Genomic DNA, 24,737 nt, shown 5'->3' with positions numbered 1-24,737 from the left:
AATTTCAATTGTGTGTTGCGATTTGCTGCACCACTGACATGTGTCTCATCTTCTTAGTGTGGATTGTTACGTCTGTGTGTGGCTGCCTCTGTCCAGTAAATGTGGCTGGGGCTCATCTAGACAGGGACAGTCCCTCAGTTACAGCGTCTGGGCACGACTCAATGAGACAATTTCCTCTGGAGAGATCACCGGTGAAACAGACATATTTCCTGTAGTCAATGTGCTGTCTCATGTGTTTCCAGGCCAGCCCACGACATCAGCTTGGAGGAGTTTGATGATGAAGATCTCTCTGAAATCACAGATGACTGTGGGATTGGACTCAACTATGACTCTGATCCATATGAGAAGGTGAGCACCTCCTTTGTATGGTGTTTCTTTTATTGAAATTCAGATGTTCCCTGTGAAAATGTTGTTTTAATGTTTGCTAACGTTTGCAAATATTGCAACAACTATATTGTATGACTTCTAAACCTTTGGAAAGACAGATGTCTTTCTATGTTGCTCTTCTAAGGTTGCTTTGGGTGAATTGTTATGACACAGCAGCAGTTTATTAATGCATCATCTGCAGGTATTACAGGCAGGAAGTGACTCATTCAACCCTTCTGCCTCACTATGGACAATTTTTATTTTTAGAAAAGTTTGGTGAAATGTTTTTTTGTGTTAATGCATATGTCATAACATCAGTTGTTCGTAATAAACTGTGCCAAAAAATACAGACATTGCTCAAGTTAAAAAAAATTCAATTGAAACCCAGTGAAACAACACACATTTTGTTATTTTCTACAGAATAACAGAGTATTTTGTTTTATCTCAGGCTTTTAATCTAGAGCTCTGGCTTCAAAATCTTAGTTTTTACTATTTTCCACCATTTTCATAGTGCAAATAGTTGCACCCGTGTCCCATATATAAACTACCTGCTACACCAACACACACTGCCACCCGTGGTCAACGTCCACATTTAAACACATCATCCACAGACATAACTAATGGCTCCGACAGGTGTTGACATGGATTTCAGAAAGTGCTTATGGAAATAATTGTCTGTTTATGTAGGTGTGTGATAAGGTGCAGGTATAAACATTATATTGTACTGCAAGGGACAATTCCTCATACACATTCATTCACCAACCATCTGGATCTAGTTTTTTAGTTTTCCTTTTGGGTCACATACAGGCTATTTTTTCTAGTTTCCACTAGGGCCACTGCTGCTGTATAATGCAGCACACATAAAAGCACAAATGATGTTGTACCGCAGATCACAAATTCCCCCCTACTGTCTCTTCTCCCTGGCTCTGCTCTCACACGCACATAGACACACAAACCTTCAGATTTAACATAATAGTGTCTAGAAAAGTCACTGTGTGTGTGTGTGTGTGTGTGTGTGTGTGTGTGTGTGTGTGTGTGTGTGTGTGTGTGTGTGTGTGTGTGTGTGTGTGTGTGTGATTTATGGAATTCCATAACCATGGGAGCTGAGAGCAAGTGACTCTACTGGTTGTTGTTCAAAGTGATCTTGTAAGCTATTTTTCCTTCACGTTTACAGCTAAATAAGCAAATAGGCTACCAGGAGGTAAAGGCTTTGCGGGGCTTTTATATTAAGAAGCTTAAAAACTGTGAACGGTAATAAGTAGTAACACATAAAGGAGCAATGTAAGGCCTTTTTAAAGAATTAAAACCATCACAAAACCTGCCATACCTTTTCCATTGTTATGATTACGGTGGGGAAATGACATTGATCTCTTTCTTAAATCTAAGATCTTTTTCTAAGACCCAAGAACTCAAATCAATGCTGTTGACAGTCATTGACAGTCCACTCCCCTCTCCTAAATACATCCACCATAAATGTTGTATATGGAAATATAATGAATTTTTCAAAGTTGATCAAGTCTTTGAAGGAGATACACATTGGTTAAGGTGGCTGAGAGACAAATTAACAGAGCCCGACTTGTTTTAGTTGTTTAAGTTAGTGTTGAGAACTGCTCTATTAACTCATTTACTTATTTAGATATCTTATGGAAACCTTGTCCCTGGAGCTCAGGGATTTTTATCTAAGCTACCAGCACTGCAGTCATCACAGTAATGACTAAGCCTCATATACCATATCATAATATTAGAGTCAAAATGACTCACAAATGATCATACACAGATCATCATAACACAAACTGGATCTGAGCAAACCGGAAACATTCCCACATCTCCTCAGTAGATCATATCAATATTGAAAGAATTTCCAAGCATCGTCTGCAAGGGACTGCGTTATGAAGTATAAGCAAATAATTGAGTCATTAGTCGTCATCATCCCAAATGCCTTAATTCTATATTTCTAAGATGCATTATCTCATAGTACTCTGTCTCTCTCTCTACCCCCTGCCAGATGTAAATGTTTAATGGTGGTGGCTTGGAGCCACAGCTGCAGCAGAGGGTGTGTGACCCAGTGCATTTTGCTGCTATGCAGAGACAACCTCTCTCCCTCCCTCCCTCCCTCTCTCCCTCCCTCCCTCCCTCCCACCATCTCTCCCATGTGTCTTCCTTTCCCTTCGTGCTATGCAGAATGTTGCTCAGAGACAGAGCTCAGATTCCCTCCCCCTTCATTCTCTCCCACCTCTCCTCTCCACTCCCTTTCCCCCTTAAAGCTTTCTCTCTTTCTCTCTCTCTCCCTCTCTCTCGCTGTGCCGGTGACTGGAAACGGGGATTTAGCTCAGGGATGGTTAGGTTTAAGCTGTGTGCTAGATATTTTGCTTCCCTATCTTTAATCCACCAACAAAACACATTATGGATAGTAAGCAGAACCCTTCTGTAAGCTGTGTTTGCACAGCATGTAAGGTGACCTTAGGAGAAAGTGAGACTATAAAGAGTGGATTTATATTTCTTGTGGCAAAGCGGTCATATAATAGTAAAACATGCCTCAGCGGCCTCTGTCTAATCCTCCGTCCTTTCCTTCTCCCCTACCTCTTTCCCTTATGCACACAAACGAATCAGACACACGTCAGCAGAGGCCCTGACTGCTCTCTTCACAAACCAGAGCTAATGTCTGTCCTTGTTACGTTACATTGTCCAGTGGAAGTAGTCTTGCTGACGTGGGGCGCACAGGACACACTCGGTTGACCTCTGAGAGTTTGTGTGTACAGCAGATAAACAAAGGGGAGACAGCATTTTGCGTGAGGATTTCACATGGTACTAGATATTGCCATCATCAGGACGGCGGGTGACACACTGTCAGCTCGTCAGCAGTGGCGGTCCCTCCCTTGTGTGCCGCACTCTGCTGATGAGGAGAGAGGCTTCTGGTTTTCGTGTCAGTATGATTCAGCCATACTGGGCAGGATGTCTTTGATGTTTAGGAGGAACAGCCAAACTGAACAGTGGGATTATTCTCTGGCCCCAATCCCCAGTTCTGATTATTTCCACTTCGTTATGGGGTTCACTAATCTCTGATAGGAGCAAATACACAAGATCAAAAACCAATAACCCCCCCCCCCACACACACACACACACACACACAAACACGCAAAGATATAGTTTAGCCTACTGTCCGGGGCAATCAAAAAGGGGTTGTTTTTATATCTGATATCTGATCTGATGCACACATGCCCAAATGCTACTGCATTTCTGGCTTTAGCTTTCCTTTCTCCATGATGTCAGAGGGGATTAAGTTTGATTATGGGTTTTCAACCATGTGATTTTTTTTTTTTCGGAGTTTTAATTCTTTTAAACCGAGCATATCAACATCAACTGTAGAGCAACCACAACGGAGGGAGACCATCCCTTTTTTTGTTTCTGAATCTTTCCCCTGGGTCCCACATAAACACACACACCCTGCTGCTTTCTGCCGCATGCTGCCCCTTATTGTTCACTTCCTGTCTCTCCTGCATTCATCTTTGTCTCTTTAGAGCCCTTATTGAACACCATGAGTGCATGCATAATTCATTATGTGACAGAGCAGTGGTGTCTGTGTCTCAGCTGTGGTGCTAGTTTTAAAATGTGGAAATTGAAAGATACGCTTATAGATGGAGGTCATTACTCACTAGGTGGTGTTCATTAATTGGAAGCTAATGAACATATGTCATGCACGCCTGCATAAAACCTACTGAGACGACGAGCCCCGTTTGTGGAATGAGCTTTACGTGGGCGCTTCTGCACCCACACAAAGAAAAAATATATAGAATCATTGTACTTAGAAAACGGGATAAGGATGTGAGCCTAATGAACAATGAGTGCAGATGTAGTAAATATTACATTCTTTATTTGCATTATTTGCATTATTAAAAAATCTCAGACTAAATAGCTTGCCTTATTTGTTCAGATACAATCATAAAAAAGAAAGACAAATAACTGACTGCAACATAATCCCAGCCCACAGATAACTGCAGTAGTTGGTCAGCATGGGCCTCTGCTGGAAGGCTTTGCAACTCCACTAGATCCTGTTTTCTGTTGACCCCGCTGCCTGTTCGATCATACAGTAAAAGACCAGTTTATTCCGGTGTCCCTTTACATCCGTCCAGTTTTTCTCAGTCAAACCTGAACGCCTCTCCTCCCCCCAGTGCAGAGGACAGTGGAGCTGCCATCTCACTATGTGCAGTAGCAGAACCACTGGCTAGTATTGAATTTCCCCATTAGCCTTTTGTCTGCTAAATGGAGATCAAGAAGCTGCTCTGCTTTTGCCTTTCAACGATTGCTCTTTTCTAACTGATCAGCATCAGACGCTGCCCTATTGAGTTACTGTGAGCGGAAACGGGTGGATAAATGTTGGTCATGAGCAGATCTCCAAAAAGAACGTGTGTATGTTTTTTCTGGCTGTTTAGCAGTACCGTTCTTATGCATTTGGGCATGTCTGTTTATGAAAAAATGAAAAAAATACAATTTTAACTTGGAGTAAATTCATTTCCACTGCAGCTGTGCTCTCTAACGCTTCCTTCTGTGTATGTAAGAGGACTCATTCGCAACACCTCCCCTGTCAGCTGGAGAGTATCACTATATACCTGTAAGTGCACTGGCAGATACAGGAGGGAGAGTCACAGGGCTGGATGAGATGCTCATGTGGATTTACTGTGTGCAGGTGTGCCTTCCTGTCTGTCAGGTGGCTCTCCTGACAGTGCAGATTGTTCTACCAAGCAGATGTGGCATTTTCACAACCTAGTTCATGGATCACAGAGTTATAGGTCACATATTCCCAGTGATGGAGGATAATGGGTCGCTGTGAGGAATCAGCATTGTGAATCTTGACTGCAGATTACTAGAATGAAAGGTTCCTTAACATATTAAGCCTTACTGTGTGAAAAATAATGAATTAAAAATCCCAGAGAGCTGAATATGGTGCAGAAATACAGACTTCACTTGTTCGGTACCAAGGAGATTAGTTAGCCCCTCAGGAAAACAATTCAAGGATGGATGAGGCAAAGACACAAAGATAGGGGAACACATGGGTTGAATACACTCAGGAGTTGTGGGTCAATTACACACAGGTGGATCCATCCGGGGCGGGGCAGACAATCACAAAAGGCAGGAAATAAAGACTAAAATGAGGGGAGAGGTATGAAAATAAAAGAAAACATCTAACTTAAGGTGCAATACTGGAATTGACAGATATACAAAATCTTTCTTAATATCCTATAAGATAAATCACAGCAACATTGTTATGGTAATTAGATAACGGTATGCATATTCATGTGAACTCTGTCGGTAGTTGAGTTGAGTGGTAATATATGTGGCTGTGGCAAAGAGTGGATGCACCAGGCGTCAGCAGTATTGTATTGGATGTGCGAGAGGGTGAGCTTCCTCTATTAAAGAGACTGCACTAAGAAGCAGGGAAACTGCTGCGCTGTTCAAACTGCAAAGTGAATAAATCAGTCTATGTGTTTACATTAACAAAGTCAAACAATCGGATACAACGTTAGAAATGTTTACTGTAGTGTCCATGGAAACAATGATTTAGCAGCTTTAATTCATCTTCATAAATAAACCTTGTATCTGGCAAACATAAAAGCTACACCATTATATTACAATATACAGTATACTTAAACTTGGAGTTTCGGTCTGTTGAATCTCAATCATTCACTTGAGAGATTTCTAATTGATCTGTTCTCCTAGGTTTTTCTATCATCGACATCTTTCACTCACGTGCACATTTTCGCTCCCTCAGTCCATCCTCAAGACTACTGATGGTTCTGCCGTGGTTGCTAAATATTGACTTAATTGGTTTAACCGTTTAACCCTTATCATTTCACGGGGAGATGGTAATGCTGCTGATCTGGAGCCTTAACGTCTGTCTTATGCAATCACATACATGCATTCAGGGTTGCACACAGTAACATTGCCAATTGCCAATTCTCTGAAATCAAAGAACATTGTGTTTTATTCTGTCCATCTGTCCATCTTTCTTGTATTCATTCCTTTGACAGGCCTGTTCTTGTCACAGCTTTTAAATGACAATGGAGGAAATAGGCAGTGAATAGAAGCTAGCAGCTTTTTACTTTTGTCGGCTTACTAGATAACACTTTCCCCTCTGCTGTCAGGGTAAAGATGCTTTAATTAGTCTAAATTAGGCTGAAGGTGTGAAAGCATAAACAACCCCTTATTTTATCTTCTGGAACCCCATTACAAGTGTCTCTCTCTCACTCTCCCTTACGCCATCAGGACTCCCTCATTTTGGAAAAGAGCGACATGCACCACCCAGTATGCTCCTTCCAGGATGACTTCCAAGAGTTTGAGATGATTGATGACGAGGACGACGACGACGAAGAGGAGGATGAAGACGAAGAGCTTGACCCTGATGCACCCCCGTCCCCCTCTGCCTCCCCCCCTCTCTCCCCTACTCTTGGCACACTGAAGAGCAGACCCACCACACTAAACCTCACCACTGCTGTGTCACAGGTAAGCAGTGTTGAGGTGTGGTCCCAAACAGACACAAAACACGTGTTTTATTTTGTTTGTATTTATTTAATTGTACAGTTCAATTTTGTTGAATATCTCCTTCTCTCTTCTCTCATTAGGATTCACTTAACAATAACAGCAGTCTGTCCCCAAAGAAAGGAAGCTGGCAGGACTCTTTACGCAAGACCTCAAACGGTAAATACACAATAGATTTGGGTATAGACAAAGTTTTTCCTCTTAATTAATTGGTCAGTCTAGCAAACAGGTTTATTTTGACCGTCTAGACTTCGTTTAATTTTAAGTTTTTGAAGAAAATTGTAATTATTTTACATGTTGCATGAGTTCTATTAGTACATTGTTTATGGGATGTATATGGGATTGTCCTGCTCATAGATCAGGCATACATTACTAGATAGCGTACATACATTCGATGCCCAATGACAATGCACTAACTGCGTCAAACAATGAAGTTGGGCAAACTGTTTTCCATGTACCATAATTTACACATCAGGACCCTGAACTAATCCATACTTCCAGTTTGGTGCGTTCTCTCTTGGCAGAGATATAAAATACTGCCAACAACATTGACAACAGTCAATGAACGCCACATTGGATGTTGAAGTATTTCGAGTATCCAGATTATTTTTGAATTTTTGAATGAAGTGTCAGGTTTATTGTTGCCTTGTTTGATAAGGTCTGCTATTATGGATAATACTGACACTACAGCCATTACATGGAATATAAATATCTTCTCTACCTGCAGGTCGTCTGTCTCCAACCCACTCTTGTCTGGAGGATGGTAGCCATGTGACAGGCCAGTGCCCGGCCTCTCCAGTTTCCCAGGCACCAGGGCCTCAGAGCAAAGGTATTCCACCCAAACAGGCAGGGGAGGGCGGGAACCCCCAATCCCCTCACAGGCCCCTCCTCTGTGATATGGAGGGCAACAGGCGGGAGAGGCCCGAATACGGTAACAAAAAGGCCAGCCTGGCAAACTTTGAGCCCATTCCATCATCATCAGTGTCATGTAGAGGCATCATGTTAAAATTGATGTGAGGTTTTTATACTTCTGTATGTTCACTATATGTTTAGCCAAACACCTCGACATTCCCCACATCATCTTCTCTGTAATCCAACGTCATCCTGTATTTTCGTTCTCTAATGTTCTTTTCTTGTTTCGTCCTCACCTTTTTTTATCTTCACAGGCTCATTTGGTCAACACAATAATCACCCTCGCTCTGGTGATGCCGTTGAGCCAAATGCGGACCCTTCATTCCAGACAACCAGAGTACCTTCTGTGGACGAGCACTCCCAGTGTTCTGACACAGAGGTGGACCACGACCTCAACAGTGACCACAACCACAAACACTCAAAACAACGGGCCACTGACACTTACACGATCACCAGTGAGTCAGGTATGGAGCACGAGAACAACTTGGACCTGGATGGAACTAGTCGTTGCTTGTCGTCCACTGCACCCATGGGAGCCAACGACGGTGCCGACACGCCCTTTTCCGACGAGGAGCTGGAGAAAGATTTTGAGGTGGAGTTCATGTGTAAGGAGACGTACGACATGGTGTGTAGGGAGAATCATCGGTCGTCGTATGTGGAATTCCCCTCCATTGAACCCACCTCCTTCTCCACCTACGTGTCCTCCAGCCGCTCGGATGCTCTTAGCCGTTCCAACGCTTCAGATGTGGCAGTTTCTGCAATTGAGGCAGCAGCGAATGACTCCACATCTCCTTCCTCCGACCCAGGGATAGCAGATATGAACCAGCAGGGTTACACAACCTCTGACCAGGATAAGGACCTCAGCTCTCCAGGCTCTGACTCTGACATTGAAGGGGAGCTGGAGGCGGCGTTTGCCTGTGGGGGTCCCGTGGTCTCCAACATGATCTCCTCTATCTCAGAGACAGAGCTGGATTTGACGAGTGATGAGAGCAGCAGTGGACGCTCGTCTCATCTCACCAACTCCATTGAGGAGGCCAGCTCACCCACATCAGACCAGGAACTGGACTTGGATACGGAGTTAGAGCAGGACAGTGGCATTGTGGGATTTAAAGCATCTCTACTCCTGGGACAGCCTGACCCGATCAAAGAAGGGTCTACTCCTCTCTCTCCTTCGCCTCTACCCTCACCTACTATTGCTACACCATCCTCTGTTGACTCACCCATCTTACCTCCTGAGTCGTACGATGATGGCCACGCTCTGATGGGGCTGCAGAATTTGGATGATGAGCGGTCCTTTGAGCACCAGGCTGACCCAGATGAGACTCTGCCTCCAGCCCAACAATGTGAGGACAGCCTGTCCAGACAGATGGTGCTGCAGATAGAACCAGACCACAGTCTGGAGAGCTTCAAACGTTCATTTTATCTGCCAGTGGGACCCAGGCTAATGCCCAGTGCAGATGAATACGATGAAACCAGTGAGGGAGACTCTGAATCAGAAAGCGAAGACGACCTGAGTGAGAACTCAGACTCACCGTGGCTGCTTAGCAACCTCGTCAACAGGATGATCTCAGAGGGCTCGTACCCAATCAGCTGTCCCGAGGACTGCTTCAAGAGGAAAGTCTCCGTGTCAGACACCATCTCACCATCCTCAGACATTGGAGACGGAGATGGTTTCAATGATGAGGACAAAGAGAAGAAATCAGAATTGGAGGGATCAGAGGAAGAAGAGAAGGAAGGTGAGGGGTACAGAAAGGATGTGATGGAGCCAGGAAAAGGAGATAAGAGCATGGGCTCTTTAAATGTAGGATCACTGATCAGTCCCTGTGTGTACACGAACAGCCCTACTGGTCAAACCATAAACCCATTGGTCTTGGAGCACTGTGCAAACAATGCGAGGGGAACGGCAGGATTTAACTCCAAGTATACGACCAAAGACTCTGAAAAGAACCTAACAGAAAAACTAACTAAGAATGCCAGGAGACAAGAGGATGATCTAGAGCCTAATAATGACTTGATGATGCTGGAGAGCGGGAAGGATCTGGACTCACCGAGCCTCAGTGAAAGTGTGGTAAGCGACAAGGACGAAGGACGAGAGACGGAGCCGAGGCCAAAGAGCCGTTCCTCAGCCTCTCTTGAGCGTATCACCGAGGTTAAACACAGCCTGACACTGGACATCCCCACTGCCCAGACTAACCGCTGCTTCAGCCTCACCTACTCCACAGACAATGACGAAGAGGAGGATGACGGAGACTCTTACCCATTCCTGGGTGGCTTGAGGAAGGAGTCCTACCAGGATTGTGACTTAGATCTCGACAGTTCACCACCAATAGATTCTAGTGTGCAAGACCATCCCTTACCTGACCATGACCTCCCACTGTGTCAGAAAGATCAGCCTCCAAGGGAGCCTAATGAAGATGATGGACTGGCCTATGACTCCATGAAATACACGCTAGTAGTGGATGAGAATACGACTCTGGAACTAGTCAGCCTCAGAAGGTATGTTCTGACATTGGGTGTTTGAAATGTGTGGAAGCTAAGAAATAAATAGAACATGTGTTTAAAATGAGCTAAGCGAAATCATTTAAATTTGCATAATTCCCTAACTATGGCTAATATTGCATAGGATTTCTTTCAAATGTTTTCAACAAAGTACTTCTGAATGATGTGCTTCTAGTTATGGTTCCGTCCGTCAGTACTTGTGGATGTCTAGCTGTAACTTAAAACGGACAAACTTTATCCTATCAGGTGCACCTCCGTTCTGAGTGATGACAGTGAGCTGTCCACACTGTGTGACGAAGAGCCTTTGGGGACAAGGGTATTGAACTATGGTCGAGATGATGAGGAGTTGAGGCCAGAACTTCTCAGTTCTTCTGAGGACTCATCTCCTGAGGCTGACCTCCCGTTCTCCAAGAAGTTCCTCAATGTGTTCGTCAATAGCACCTCTCGCTCTTCCAGTGAGTATAAGCATCCCCCTGTTCAGGCACTTCCATGAAATTCTTAGTTATCTACTTTCAATCAAATATTTTTAGGTATTAAAGGAATAGTTAATCACATATTCTGATTGATCTATTCAACTCTTACATTGGCCGATTAAATAATGAACCATACTCAGGGGAGGGTTAGCTTTGCTTACTAAAACTACAAATATACAGAGGGATGCACAAAATCAACAGTAAGCACAAAAAAAGTAAGCAACTTATATAATACACATGGTACACAGCATATATTTACTGTTCATTTTGCACATAACACCAACGCATGTCCATTTAATGCTTTGGTTTGTTAATAACTGATCTGCAAAGGTGTTGGTTTTTACCATTGGATGAAGCCTAGCTGTTTCCCCTGTTCTCAGCTTTCATGCTATGCTAAACTAACCATCTCCTGGATGTAATTTATGAGAATATACCCATGGAATTGGTATTGATCATCTCCTCCAAGTCTAGCCAGAAACTGAGTGTGTATTTTCCAAAATGTGAAACTTTTGCCTTTCACTTGCAATTAATGTACCCTCGAGCTAATGGCTCGGGAGCATTGTTGCTAAAATTGTCAACTGAGTTGAACTCATCACTGTCAGAATGATACAATAACATGGGATCTAAATGTGGCTGAGAACTCAGACAACTTGAGTGAGGGTTGTGCTTCCCAGTACAGCCTTCATCAATCAGTGCTTTTGCTTCAACATTAATGTCCATGATGAGGGGGATTTGCATAATGAAAGGTCCATTACAAGGACTGGAGTTGTCATTTCTTTTCTGAAGAATCCAATTTCAACTTCCTCATATAAAGGTTGCGAATGTTTCACCAAAAAATAACAACAAAATAGTAATTTATATTTTAGTTAGGACCCTTTTCAGTATTCATTTGAAAAAAAAGAGTAGTTTTGTGTCATGGAAACAGTGTAACTGGTCTCTGTTTACGGTGTAGGCACAGAGTCCTTTGGACTTTTCTCCTGTACCATCAATGGCGAGGAGAGGGACCAGACACACAGAGCCGTATACAGGTAAGAACCTACAGTACATTCATATTTTAGAATGGAAACTCAATGGGAGCAATGTGAATTGCTGCATCAATCAGATTTAAAATAAACTTGAGACCACACATCTTCAGGTTCAGCCTTCATTTTGATATCAAAATGCACAGTATTTTGTGTCTGAAAAGAAAATCCTTGAGTAGGTAAAAAACCTTACTTCTTTCACGATTCACTGATTGTGTTAAGGAGGAGAGCAGATGTCCAAGCTACAGCTGAGCTCGAGAGCTGCATGGTGACCAGTAATAATCACATCAGCCACCTGTCTGTGCTCGAGCTAGTGGGGAAGCTACATGCACCTCCATGTGGGCACGTTCATGTTGTGAATGTATAATTATGTATTTGCTTTGCCACAGTCCTGTATCAGTACCTCCCTTCATTCAGAGGCCATTGTGTCCCTCCACCCACCCCACAGACTAACTCATCCCACAGGTCAGCTGTTTCATCTCTCTTCACTCTCTACTCCCCAATGGGAGAAACCGGAAACTCAAAACGGATGCTTCCTGATCAGATTACCTCCACTCTATAAGACATCCGACAGCAGTGTGCCATGTTAGGACACATTGAACAGAGATTTCTGTTTTTTAGTCCTCCTCCTCTGCTGCTCTCTGCAGGTTCATTCCAAGACATGCAGATGAGCTGGAGCTGGATGTGGATGATCCCTTATACGTAGAGGAAGAAGAGGATGACTACTGGTACCGAGGCTATAACATGAGGACAGGAGAGAGGGGCATATTTCCTGCCTTTTATGCCAATGAGGTCATAGGACAGTCTAAGGAGCTGTTGGGTGAGTTGACACATCTACTGCCTTTTCCTCAGCATCTCTGTGAAGGTCACAGGAATCACAATTCCATTATCTGTGTCCATGGTGCTCTCTGTAGGAATGAAACGAAACCCAACATGGATTGAGACTTTCTGCGTTCAGTTTTTGGGGTCTGTTGAGGTTCCTAATCACCAAGGCAACGGCATTCTCTGCGCCGCAATGCAGAAGGTATGCTAAGTATAAAACAAGAAACACGTCAAACGAAGCAGACCCAAACATGTATGAAATACTGTGTACACCATTAGGAAGAGTTTTAACACGTTAATTATTTTCTGTTAGATTGCTATATCGAGAAAACGGACCGTGCATGTGCGACCTCCTTCTCTGTGTGAGCTGGAGATTAGCTTGCAAGGAGTGAAACTGATCATGAGCCTGGAGGATGATTATGACGCCCTTGATGAGGTATAAAAATTAACATAAATTATTGAGATAATTCATTCAAAGTCAGACTTTGATTTTAGATGGAATAATGTTGCATTTATATTGTTTCTTTCCTCCTATCTGTCTCTGTATCTGAAAGTATGACAGATGCAGTCACTTCTTCCAGATGAAAAACATTTCCTTCTGCGGATGCCATCCGAGGAACAACTGGTAAAAAAAATGTTGTTTTTCTGCGTGTCAGCAGCATACAGTGCAACATCAGACTGATATCTTTATATTGTATTTTTGTCTCGGCAGCTACTTTGGCTTCATCACTAAGCACCCGATGCTGAACCGATTTGCTTGCCACGTGTTTGTATCCCAGGAGTCCATGCGACCTGTAGCAGAGTGTGTTGGGTTGGTACAAATCTCATTATTAGATAGATTACTTTGGTCAAACATAAAACAATGCAAATGAATGTCTTGTTTCTATCGTTTTTTTCAAGTTGATTTTTTTTTTTTTACTCAACCTTAAACAAAATTGGTAACAGGGACTGAGTGTGCATATGGTGAAATCAACTTGAGGTCCTATTTTCTGTGGAATAGACTAAACAAGGCCAGAACTTTGTGTTACTACAAGATTGATTACTATAGAAGCTTGTCTTTTATTAGCGTGCAGGTTTGACTTTATTCCTTCTGTCATTTCCAACAGACGCGCCTTCCAGGAATACTACCAGGAACATCTGGAGTATGCCTGCCCCACAGAAGACATCTACCTGGAGTAATAAGTGTTGCCATGACGACCACCTCCTTTCTTCGCAGCTTGTGTGTGTTCATCAGGTTTGCCAGCAGAGGGCGCTCTCAGTGGGGTCTTCCCTCCATTGTAAAATACTCTTCTGTGTCCCTCTAAAACTTAGTTTCTACAGTATGCTAGGCTTTTGACTGATTAAATTCCTCCCTCTCTCTTTGTTTATACCCATCGTCTAGATAGATATATTGCCTGTTCCGTTGATCTTTTTCTATGTTACAAAACTAAGATGCCGAGCACCTGTTTATTTAAAGGTCCCTCTTTTGAAATGAATACAATATACCTACTACTGCGAATTTACTCTGCATGGCTAGTAGGGTTGCGGCACACAGATACACAGAGACATACACATATCCATGAGAATGGCAAGCAGCTCAACAATCAATACAGGAATGGTGTAGAATCAGGAGGTCAGAGTTTGATTAACTGTAAATATGTATTTGTTCAATATTGACAAACTGCTAATTGGATTTCTACCGATAGTGACATTGGAGCAACGTAGAGAGAGTGCAGTGAACTGTCCTTGGTCCAAGCTTTCCCTTGTGTCGCGTACAAGACATAGTGTGTGTTCTAAATACGTGTATAGAAAGTAGACATCCAGACGACTCATCCAGACTAAGAAACACTCACAGCTGAAACTGATGGAGGATTTGTGTGGTTGTTGTGGGTTTGACTCACTTTGACAGGAGTAACTGCTGGCCTAAGATATTCTAAAGTAATGATTTGTGATGAACTTTGAGTATCATCTGCCAGGCAGATAATTTATTAACTTATTCAGGGTGGATTAAGTGCAGTAAGTGTCAGCACATTTGGATCAATAACAGAAACATTTAAATTTTTTCCAGTCCTCAAAGTTAAACTGCTCGCTGACTTTCACATTGGGGAACTGTTACGTTTAGCAAATCATAGATCACAGTATGTTTTGCTATGATTGATTAGAGTTTCAGGTCAAAGAAAGCAAAGGGACTATGAAAAGCCATATTCTTACTGGTCAGACGGTTTAACTCTGGTTGTCAGTGACGTCCTAGACTCCCTCTTCTTTATCAGTCTCAATGAGGGAAATGGAATGACTAACAGTTAGCCGCCACTTGCCAGTAATTGTGTTTTGCAGTGTGCCTACTGCAGAAGAGCGTCCGGTCTAATAGCTGGTATCACAATGTAATCGAACCTTTAATAACGCATTAAAAAGGTGGATTTATAGTTATGTAAATGCTCAGACTTTGATCTTGTTTTTTAAGAATCATGGATAAAAGGGATGGAAACATCCTCCCACGTTCATTTATTGTTCTGTCTGGTTAAAAGGTTGAAGCATCATTCACACAATAACCTACTCTGAGGTTGCTGTAGCACACCATAGCTTACAGTCCAGCACCTTAAAAACAGAGGAGGGGTTATTTACCATCCCCTCAGTGTTCTTTCAGACACTGGTTAGCATCTTGTTCTGCTGCTTTCAGTCAGTCCACAAGAACACACAGCTCAGTTCACTGTTGATATGTCAGGAGGGAGGTGGGGTGTTATCTGCATATGTATCGCTGTCAGTTAGATCATGTATATATAATAGATAACCTAAGATAGTGCTGTGTCTTTTATGTTGACTATGTTATGAAATGATTATGTACATTAAAACAAAAAAAGGAAGGATCACAACCAGATAAAAACCCCTGAAAGAAAAGAACAACATAGATATCAGTGATCTGCAATAATTTTATTTGAGTGTCTTATGTTTGAAACCGGTGGAGTTTGTGTTTCTGCCAACTTTGTAACTCTGCAGAGAGGCTTCAGCCGTACATATAGGACAAATTAGTTAGATATGACATCATTAGTGAGACCAGACCATTGACCTTTACTGCAGATTATTGTAATCACCTTCAGGCTCCAACAATGTAAAGAATCACTGGTCTGTATTTTCTTCCTTCTAATTCTGTTTTTCTATTTCATCACAGCCCGGTTAAATACCTTCTTTCCACACAGCTACACAAAAAGATTCTTCACTGTATACCTAGAGCAAAGCATTGTGGCAGACCAAATATATCCTATCTTGTATCTTTAAAACCAAGAACTTGTCAAATTAGTTAAAATTCCAGGGAAAAACACAGAAAAAAATGACAAAAGAATCACTCTACCTTGTCATGGGTTTGGTCTTATAAATAAAATATATGCTTGATGTCCGACCTTTTTTGTTGTCTTTGTTGTTTGGCTCTTTATTGCTTAGAGAGAATGTTGAGGTGAAAAGGTGTAATTAATACAACATGCATTCAAATAGTATGGGAATAAACAGTACATCGTTATACTTAAATTTCCCAATCTGGTCAATATAAATATAAGAACTCCTCTCTTCATTGAGGAAACTGATTGTTTGCAATGTTACTTTTCAGTACAAACTGTAAAAACAGCTGTCACAAAACAATCTTCAAGCAATAATCAGTGCAGTACCTGTAGCCCGTCCCACATCTTTAGCCGCTGCAGGAATTCGTCCCATCAACACTTGCAGCAAGTGGGCTTGGGGCTACACTGAGGATTGCAGCAAGGCTCCAGGTTTGGGTCCGATCCTTTGGATATCTGGCTTTCTCCAAACACCATGGAGGATTCAAACTGCCCCTTGACTTTTACGATCCTCTCCAACATGGCTTGGAGGTCGGGTCTTCCAATCAGGGGGAGAGAGTAGCCCTCTGAGGGGTCAGCCTCCAAGTCAAATATGAGAGGGGGGTCATGGGCCTTGAGGGCTGCAAATACTGAGCAGTCATGGTCTGGGGTAGTATCGCTGTGGGTAGCACCTGGCATGGAAAAGAAGCAGGAGTAAAAAAAAAAAAAAACTCTGACTGGGTGGTTGAGCTTCTTGAAATGTCAACTAATTGGGTATATAAAACCTCCTGTACCTTGTGTGTAGAAGTGGGCCTTGTACTTCCCCAGCCTGAGAGCAAACAAGCCAAACTCTTTACTGGGATCTGTCGGGTAGAACATCATCACCTCCCTTTTACTCTGCAAAAGAATAAAAGGGATTATGCATTCGCATGGATTCAAGCAGACTGACTTCAGCTAACTGGATATCACGTTAGTTTTAGTAGAAAGAGCATCTTGATACAAACGTCACCGTATCAATATTGTAACTTTCGCCATCCTCTGCAACTGAAGTTACAATTAGATGTTATGCAACTTACTTAAACATGGACACTGTAGCAGGGTGCGGAGTAACACGCGGACACTGGCAGCTTGAATATAAGTTTCTTTATTTTGCTCGCAGTGCTCGAGGTTGCACACTCCTTGCACACTCCTCGCACACTCCTCGTTCACTCGTCGTTTGCTCGCCGTTCACTCGTCGGTTGCTCGTGCGTGCTCCAGAGTTCCCGGCTTCCTCTTTCCAGATCTGTTTACTGGTTTTAAGCACAGGGGACAATTAGTTGATACATCCCAGCTGTGCTCATCACCTGCCGGCACCGTTCCCTGCACCCCTCCTCCCAGCTCTCCTCCCCGCCCCGCAGCTGAGCTAATCACACCCCACCACCACATACCCCCACCGCCCGACTTAGGCCGGGGAGCCGTCCGGCCGAACCAACTCCCCCCCCCCCCCCCCCCCTCCTCCTCCTCCTTCTCTGGAGGGCGGGAGAGGAAGTCGGCCACGACCATCTGCGTCCCGGGCCTATGGATCACCTTGAAGTTAAAAGGCTGTAAAGCTAGATACCACCGAGTGATCCGGGCGTTGGTATCCTTCATGCGGTGGAGCCACTGCAGCGGGGCGTGATCCGAGCAGAGGGTGAATGAGCGTCCCAGGAGGTAGTACCGCAGGGAGTCGACCGCCCACCGGATGGCCAGGCACTCCTTCTCTACGGTGCTGTACCTGGCCTCTCTCTCCGATAACTTCCGGCTGATGTAGAGGACTGGGCGGTCCACCCCCTGCACCTGCTGGGACAAAACGGCCCCCAGCCCTCTGCTCGACGCATCAGTCTGCAAGACAAAAGGGAGAGAAAAGTCAGGTGTATGGAGGAGAGGTTCCCCGCAGAGAGCTTGTTTTACCCCCTCAACCGCCCACTGGCACCGCTCGGTCCACTGGACCGGATCTGGGGCACCTTTCCGGGTCAGGTCAGTCAAGGGGCTGGTCAGTTCCGCAAAGCCCGGGATGAACCTCCTGTAGTACCCGGCCAGCCCCAGGAACTGCCTCACCTCTTTTTTTGTCTTAGGACGCGGGCAGGCCGCAATAGCCGCGGTCTTGTCTACCTGAGGGCGCACCTGCCCGCCCCCCAAGTGGTACCCCAGATACCGTACCTCCCTCCGCCCAACTGCACACTTCCCCGGGTTGGCGGTGAGCCCGGCCTGCCTCAGGGATTCCAGCACCGCGCCCACCTGCCGCACATGCTCCGCCCAGGTGGTGCTGTGGATGATCACATCATCCAGGTAGGCGGCAGCATATGCAGCATGCGGGCGAAGCACCCGGTCCATGAGGCGTTGGAAGGTGGCCGGGGCCCCGAACAACCCAAAGGGAAGCATGGCGAATTGGTATAACCCAAACGGAGTGGAGAAGGCCGTCTTTTCCTTGGACTCTGGTGACAAGGGAATCTGCCAGTAGCCCTTGGTTAAATCCAGTGTCGTAAAAAAACGTGCGGTGCCCAGTCGGTCCAGGAGTTCGTCGACCCGGGGCATCGGGTAGGCATCGAAACGTGACACGTCATTCACCCTGCGATAGTCCACACAGAACCGCACAGACCCATCCTTCTTAGCGACCAAGACGATGGGGCTGCACCAGGCGCTGTTGGACTCCTCTATTACCCCCATCTCCAGCATCGCCGCTAATTCCCGCTGAACCACTTTTCTCTTGTGTTCAGGCAACCGGTAGGGCCGTGTTCGCACTGTCACGCCCGGGGACGTCTCAATGTGGTGCGCTATGAGGTCCGTGCGACCTGGCAGGAGAGAGAACACATCATTAAACTGACTTTGCAACTGGGCTAAGTCCGTTTTCTGGGCCGCAGAGAGATGGGCCTCGAAGTGGAGCCGGGTCGGATCGGTGGACTTAGAAACCTCGGGCCCCAGCTCCTCTCTCTCAGCTACTGCGGACACCAGCGAAACGGACTCCGCCTCTCTCCATTGTTTGAGGAGGTTGAGGTGGTAGATCTGTGTAGCTCCGCCCCTGTCAGATCGCACCACCTCATAGTCGACGTCCCCCACCCGCCGTGTGACCTCGAAGGGCCCTTGCCACCTGGCGAGGAGTTTTGAGCTGGAGGAAGGAAGCAATACAAGAACTTTTTCTCCCGGTGTAAATTGTCTCAGCTTTGCTCCTCTGTTGTACAGCCGTTGTTGACGCTCCTGGGCCTCGAGCAAATTCTCACGTGACAACTCACCCAGTGTGTGGAGTTTGGCTCGCAGGTCCAGGACGTATTGAATCTCGTTCTTACTGGTGCTCGGACCCTCCTCCCAGTGTTCTTTAAGCAGGTCGAGCACCCCCCGGGGTTTCCTGCCAAACAGCAGCTCAAAGGGAGAAAATCCCGTGGAGGCCTGAGGCACCTCCCGCACTGCAAACAACAGAGGATCAAGCCATTTATCCCAATGACGTTCATCGTCGTGAATGAACTTACGAATCATGGATTTTAAGGTTTTGTTCAGCCGCTCCACCAGCCCGTCGGTCTGGGGGTGATAGACGCTGGTCCGAACAGACTTAACTCCCAGTAATTCGTAAAGTTCCCGCAGTGTACGTGACATGAACGAGGTGCCCTGGTCCGTTAGAATCTCTTTCGGGATTCCAACGCGGGAGATGACCTGAAACAGTGCCTGCGCAACACTCCTCGCGGAGATGTTGCGCAACGGCACTGCCTCGGGATATCGCGTTGCGTAATCCACCAGAACTAGCACAAAGCGATATCCCCGTGCACTCCGGTGAAACGGCCCGATAAGGTCCATCCCTAAGCGCTCGAACGGCACCTCCACCAACGGGAGCGGTCGCAGCGGCGCTCTCGGAATGGCCGGCTGGTTCACTAGCTGACACTGCGGGCAGGACGCGCACCATCGGCGCACATCCGCCCAAATGCCTGGCCAGTAAAAGCGGGCCGTTATCCGGTCCATAGTTTTGTCACTACCCATGTGGCCCGCCATCGGGTTATAGTGAGCCGCCTGGAAAATTATTTCCCGACGGCTTTTTGGTATTACCAACTGGGTGTTCTCCTGACCTGTACGAGTGTCACGACTCACTCTGTATAACCTGTCCCTGATCAATGAAAAGTGCGGGTATGATAATGCGGTGTCAGGGCGCACCATGTGACCATCAATACGTATCACCTGGTCGAAGGCCGAGCGTAGAGTATCATCACGAGACTGTTCCAGTGGAAAATCTTCCATGGAGCGTAATTCGGGAGCCCGCGGGGTCTCCGTGGGAGGCTCCGTTGGTTCCCCGTCCCTGTCTGCAGCGTCGGATAACCTCGCGTCACCGCTGAGCACCGCACACATCCCGCATGTCCCTGCTGCTCGTGACCGCACCCCCGCGCACTGCCCCGCTAACTTATGAAACCCTGCCCAGTCTGTCCCCAAGATTAGGGGGTGCGTAAGGCGGGAGCTAACCGCAACCTTAATCTTATGCTTTTTACCCCCACACCTAATCTCTACCGGTACCACTGGGTAGTCGTGAATATCCCCATGCACACACTTAATACATACCCGCGATGCCTCCACCAATGCCCCGGGTCGAACCAGCCTCTGGTGGATCATGGACTGCGTGCAGCCCGAATCCACCATCGCCTGGTATGTACCCCCCTGGATCCTTACCGGAACGCAGTACGTCGCTCCCGGGCCGGGGGAGGGTGTTGGAGGTCCGGCAACCCTCACCGTCTGGCCCACCTCCATCAGGGGGCACTCCCGCCGGTAGTGCCCGGGCTGCCCGCACCTCCAACACTCCTGCCCTGGCGGTTGAGGCGCTCTCGGTGGGTCGGGAAGAGTGCCGGGTCCGGTCGGTTCCCCACGGTCGCCCCCCCTGGTCCGGGCTGGTGATCGCGGCGTCGGCAGGGGCCACGCCGCGGCCGGCTGCTGGGTCCTCCTTCGCGGCGTGGGGACTGGGGGTGGTGACGCGGCCGGGCGTCCGCCGTCGCCCCGTCCGCCGGCGTGAGCCGCCAGGTGGTCCTCTGCTAGGGTGACAGCCGCCTCCAGCGTCGCCGGGCGGTGGTAGCGGACCCACGACGAGGTCCGTGGCGGCAGGCCCTGCAGGAATTGCTCTACCACCACCTTCTCCACCACCGCCGGTGCTCCGCCCGCGCCCTCCGGCTGCAGCCACCTGTTGGCCGCGTCCTTGAGCTGCTGGGCGAAGGCAAACGGGCGGTCCCCTGGCCCCAGCTTCGCCTCCCGGAAGCGCCTCCGGTGGTCCTCGGGGGAGAGCCCCAGCCGGTCAACGATGGCCCTCTTCACCCCGTCGTAGTCGTGTCGCGCCCCCGGTGGCAGACCAAGCGCCGCCGTCTGCGCCTCCCCGGACAGTAGTGGCAGTAGGCGGATCGCCCACTCGTCCGCCGGCCACCCGCACGCCCCCGCCATCGCCTCGAACATTTCGAGGTAGGACTGCACCTCGTCTGCCGGCGTCATTCTGTGCAGCACCACCCCCGCGTAGGCTGAGGGAGCCGCCGCCGGCGGCGCCGCACCTGGCCGGGTCGCCAACTGCTCCAGCACCTGGGTCTGCCGGTCCGCCTGGGCCTGGAGCGCCCCCATAAAGTGCCGGTTGGCCTCCGCCTGCTCCCGCTGCATCGCGGCGATTTCGCCCAGCATCCGCCCGAGCGCGACCGCCGGCTGCGCCATCCCCTCCGCGTGGTGATCGCTGGGTTCCATCCGCTAGTTGGGCGCCACTGTAGCAGGGTGCGGAGTAACACGCGGACACTGGCAGCTTGAATATAAGTTTCTTTATTTTGCTCGCAGTGCTCGAGGTTGCACACTCCTTGCACACTCCTCGCACACTCCTCGTTCACTCGTCGTTTGCTCGCCGTTCACTCGTCGGTTGCTCGTGCGTGCTCCAGAGTTCCCGGCTTCCTCTTTCCAGATCTGTTTACTGGTTTTAAGCACAGGGGACAATTAGTTGATACATCCCAGCTGTGCTCATCACCTGCCGGCACCGTTCCCTGCACCCCTCCTCCCAGCTCTCCTCCCCGCCCCGCAGCTGAGCTAATCACACCCCACCACCACAGACACATTTGCTTTTAAGTTTGCAAAACAGCGACATCTTATGGCTAATAGAATTTAATAAAATAGTAAACAGGAAGTAATTTTATACAATATATTTTATTCTATCAGCACAGAAAACATATATGTTTTATTTTAATGTCTTGCCCTCCAAGCAGTCCAAAGTGTTGCCTCCCCTCTGCCTGATTTCATGTGAATGGGTCGTTGGAGACAATAAAACAAAAACATCAGCTTGGTTTTCATATAATTTCAATCTCTTCAGAGTGTGAGGAAAGACATCTACCTTTCCTTGGTTGACAAGAATTTCTGTCATATCGACGCCATCCAGCATCACTTGGGGAAGATTGGCTCCTGCCAGGCTTGCAATGGTTGGGAGGATATCTAGAGTGCTGGCCATCTCATGAGTCACACCTTGAGAGATGCATAGAGACAAAGAGCAAGCGGCAATAACTCAAAGGCCAAATGATGTACATTGGCTTTGTATGCATTTTAATGTGGTCGTGAAAAGGTGTGTCTTTCCGAAAATAGTCAGTGGTAAAGTTGAGCATACTGACTGAAATAAGCAAAACCACCAGTATAGCCTGTGAAAGGCAAGTATAAACCAAGTGGTCGGTGTGGAAAAGAAACAACATTGCTGTGGCAGCATAACTCAGCCTAAACTTCTTGTGCAGAGGAATGAGGAGTCCACACCTGGCCTGATGGTCCCTGGCCAGTAGGCGACGGCTGGCTCTCTCATGCCCCCCTCATACGTGGTGCCTTTTCCACATTTTAGAGGCCCAGAGTTTCCTCCACGGGACATGCGCATCAGTTCAGGCCTTCACAAGAAGAATAACACAACATATAAACCAGGGCAAAGATATAATGGAATTTGACCGTTGAAAGTCAAAAAGCATAATACTGTGGATTTTATGTCTGCATAAGAAAGAATGAAAGAATGCAGAAATAAAATACAAGCCATGGATACATTTGCACATTTAGAAAAAAACAAAACGCAACCCATTATCTGAAGTGAAGAAGACCAGTGTGTTGTTGATCACTCCGGTCTTCTCCAGAGTTGTCATGAGGTTTCCTATTGTGTTGTCAAACTCCAAAAGAGCGTCTCCAAATGGGCCCCTTAGAGAACGCCCGGATGCCTCTGGACCTGCGTACTGGGGGTAGTGGGTGTGCTGTGGGAATAAGTGAAACAACGAGTTTACTGTCTCGCTGCATTACCTATATACATGGGTTTGAAAACTCACTTGGACATGTGTTAAGCAATTCAAAATATATATTTTTAACCTTTTCAAGAGTTAAACTGACCAGGAGAGGGTTTTGATCCTGCCCTGATTCTAAATTCTGTTTTGCTCACTCGAGGAGTACACCATTAAAGACTGTCTCTTTTGCTTACATGGGAAGGATAGTAGAGGAAGAAAGGTTGTTTTTTCTTGGCCGACGCAGTGATGAAACTGGTTGCAAAATCCCTGTAAGCTCTTTCCAGATCAAGGAAGTCGACTGGCTGCTGCTTGATGACCTCATTGTGCATTAGTGGGACTGTTACAGTTCCCACATCACACAATCCAAAACACTTAACATCTGGCGGGAAACAAGTCAAGTTCTGACAGGGGCCCTGTGAAAGAAAAACATAATAAAATAAAATAAAACATAATAAAGAAATTGCTGAAAATAAATCACTTAACAATATTTTGAACCAATACCAGCACAGATTATTTTTCAAGGCTTTTAATCATTTTAGTGCACTGACCATGTCATGGGAGTAGGGGATTCCCAGGTACTGGTCAAACCCCTGTTTGGTCGGAAGAAACTTCCCGTTGGCCCCAACTCCCAAGTGCCACTTCCCCATTGCAGCAGTAGCATAGCCCATCGGTTTCAACACTTCTGCAATGGTGGTCTCATTTAGAGGAAGGCCGCCTCTGGAGCCTGGGTACAACACTCCCGGGTAGATACCGGAGCGGGTCTGATAGCGCCCCGTCAACAAGGATGCCCTGGAAAACAAAGCAGTGGTGTTATTAAAGAGAGTTATGAACGACTGGAGGGTGTTTAATGGTACTAAGGCTAAAATAATGTAATGCATGCATTGCTGCAAGATCTCTTTCAACATGGATACATTCCTCTGAACCATCCACTGTAACACACAGAGAAACTGGGAATTAAGTATAGCCTAAGGATGAAAGATGTAAACAGTTAAGGACACGCCAAGCAAAGGCATCTTTTAGTGCATCCATACATTTATTTTCCATGCCAGCTTACCTTTCCCAGGGTGAAGCATTTTGCAACATGCATTTAGAGTCACGGCTTAAAAAATGTAAACTGTATCAGTTATGTGTTGCTCCATAACCATGACCTACTGTGTCTAACACGTTGAACAAGGCTGTGCTGTGGTAGATGAACTAACAGAGCATTTTTATCTAGTTTTGGTACATCACTGTTTTTCTCTCTCTTGCACAAAGGACATTGCCCCGTAAATGAAATCAAGGTACCTGGACGGGCTGCAGACAGGACTGGTGCAGTAGAAATCTGTAAACCGGAGTCCTCCCGCTGCCAGGCGGTCCAGGTTCGGAGTGAGTGAACTGGGGTGTCCGTAGCAGCCCAAGTCTCCAAAACCTAAATCATCAGCGAAAAGGAGGATAAAATTTGGCGTTGAAGCCAAGCAGGTGTGAATAAGAAAATTCGTCAAAAAGTAGAAGCTGACGTTTTCCATTCTGCGCCGTCCTGCATCTAAGTGAAGCAAACGGAGCTGTCCAGCCCGGTTGGTTGATCGAGAGGAATCACAA

The 24,737-nt window shown here is 46.5% G+C and overlaps 2 protein-coding genes across 3 annotated transcripts in view; one reads left to right on the top strand and one right to left on the bottom strand.

The window, feature by feature from the left end:
- The window catches only part of mapk8ip2 (mitogen-activated protein kinase 8 interacting protein 2), a 25,290-nt gene extending 9,760 nt beyond the window's left edge, over positions 1-15,530 (top strand). The window contains exons 2-14 of one of the 2 annotated variants that reach the window (XM_037450578.2): positions 243-348; positions 6,628-6,864; positions 6,984-7,059; positions 7,628-7,729; positions 8,067-10,308; positions 10,558-10,766; positions 11,737-11,812; positions 12,454-12,626; positions 12,721-12,830; positions 12,942-13,064; positions 13,183-13,253; positions 13,341-13,439; positions 13,735-15,530. In XM_037450578.2, the coding sequence (XP_037306475.2) occupies positions 243-348; positions 6,628-6,864; positions 6,984-7,059; positions 7,628-7,729; positions 8,067-10,308; positions 10,558-10,766; positions 11,737-11,812; positions 12,454-12,626; positions 12,721-12,830; positions 12,942-13,064; positions 13,183-13,253; positions 13,341-13,439; positions 13,735-13,807 (3,697 nt within the window). In that variant the 3' untranslated portion in view covers positions 13,808-15,530. Of the gene's footprint in view, positions 1-242; positions 349-6,627; positions 6,865-6,983; positions 7,060-7,627; positions 7,832-8,066; positions 10,309-10,557; positions 10,767-11,736; positions 11,813-12,453; positions 12,627-12,720; positions 12,831-12,941; positions 13,065-13,182; positions 13,254-13,340; positions 13,440-13,734 lie in introns of both variants that reach the window. The other variant, XM_037450577.2, reaches the window with a different exon arrangement.
- On the bottom strand, positions 15,515-24,737 carry arsa (arylsulfatase A). The gene is made up of 9 exons (XM_037450579.2): positions 24,444-24,737; positions 23,708-23,948; positions 23,354-23,572; positions 22,963-23,132; positions 22,657-22,781; positions 22,250-22,377; positions 16,707-16,809; positions 16,264-16,604; positions 15,515-16,037 (listed from the first exon to the last, which is right to left on the bottom strand). Exons 1-8 carry the CDS (start codon positions 24,662-24,664, stop codon positions 16,309-16,311), a joined length of 1,503 nt encoding a protein of 500 aa, XP_037306476.2. The 5' UTR covers positions 24,665-24,737; the 3' UTR covers positions 15,515-16,037; positions 16,264-16,308.

Source organism: Pungitius pungitius, chromosome 6 (genome assembly GCF_949316345.1).
Source record: "Pungitius pungitius chromosome 6, fPunPun2.1, whole genome shotgun sequence".
Classification (NCBI taxonomy): domain Eukaryota; kingdom Metazoa; phylum Chordata; class Actinopteri; order Perciformes; family Gasterosteidae; genus Pungitius; species Pungitius pungitius.
The sequence above is the reverse complement of the archived record's forward strand: the minus strand, read 5'-3'. Positions and strand labels throughout refer to the sequence as shown.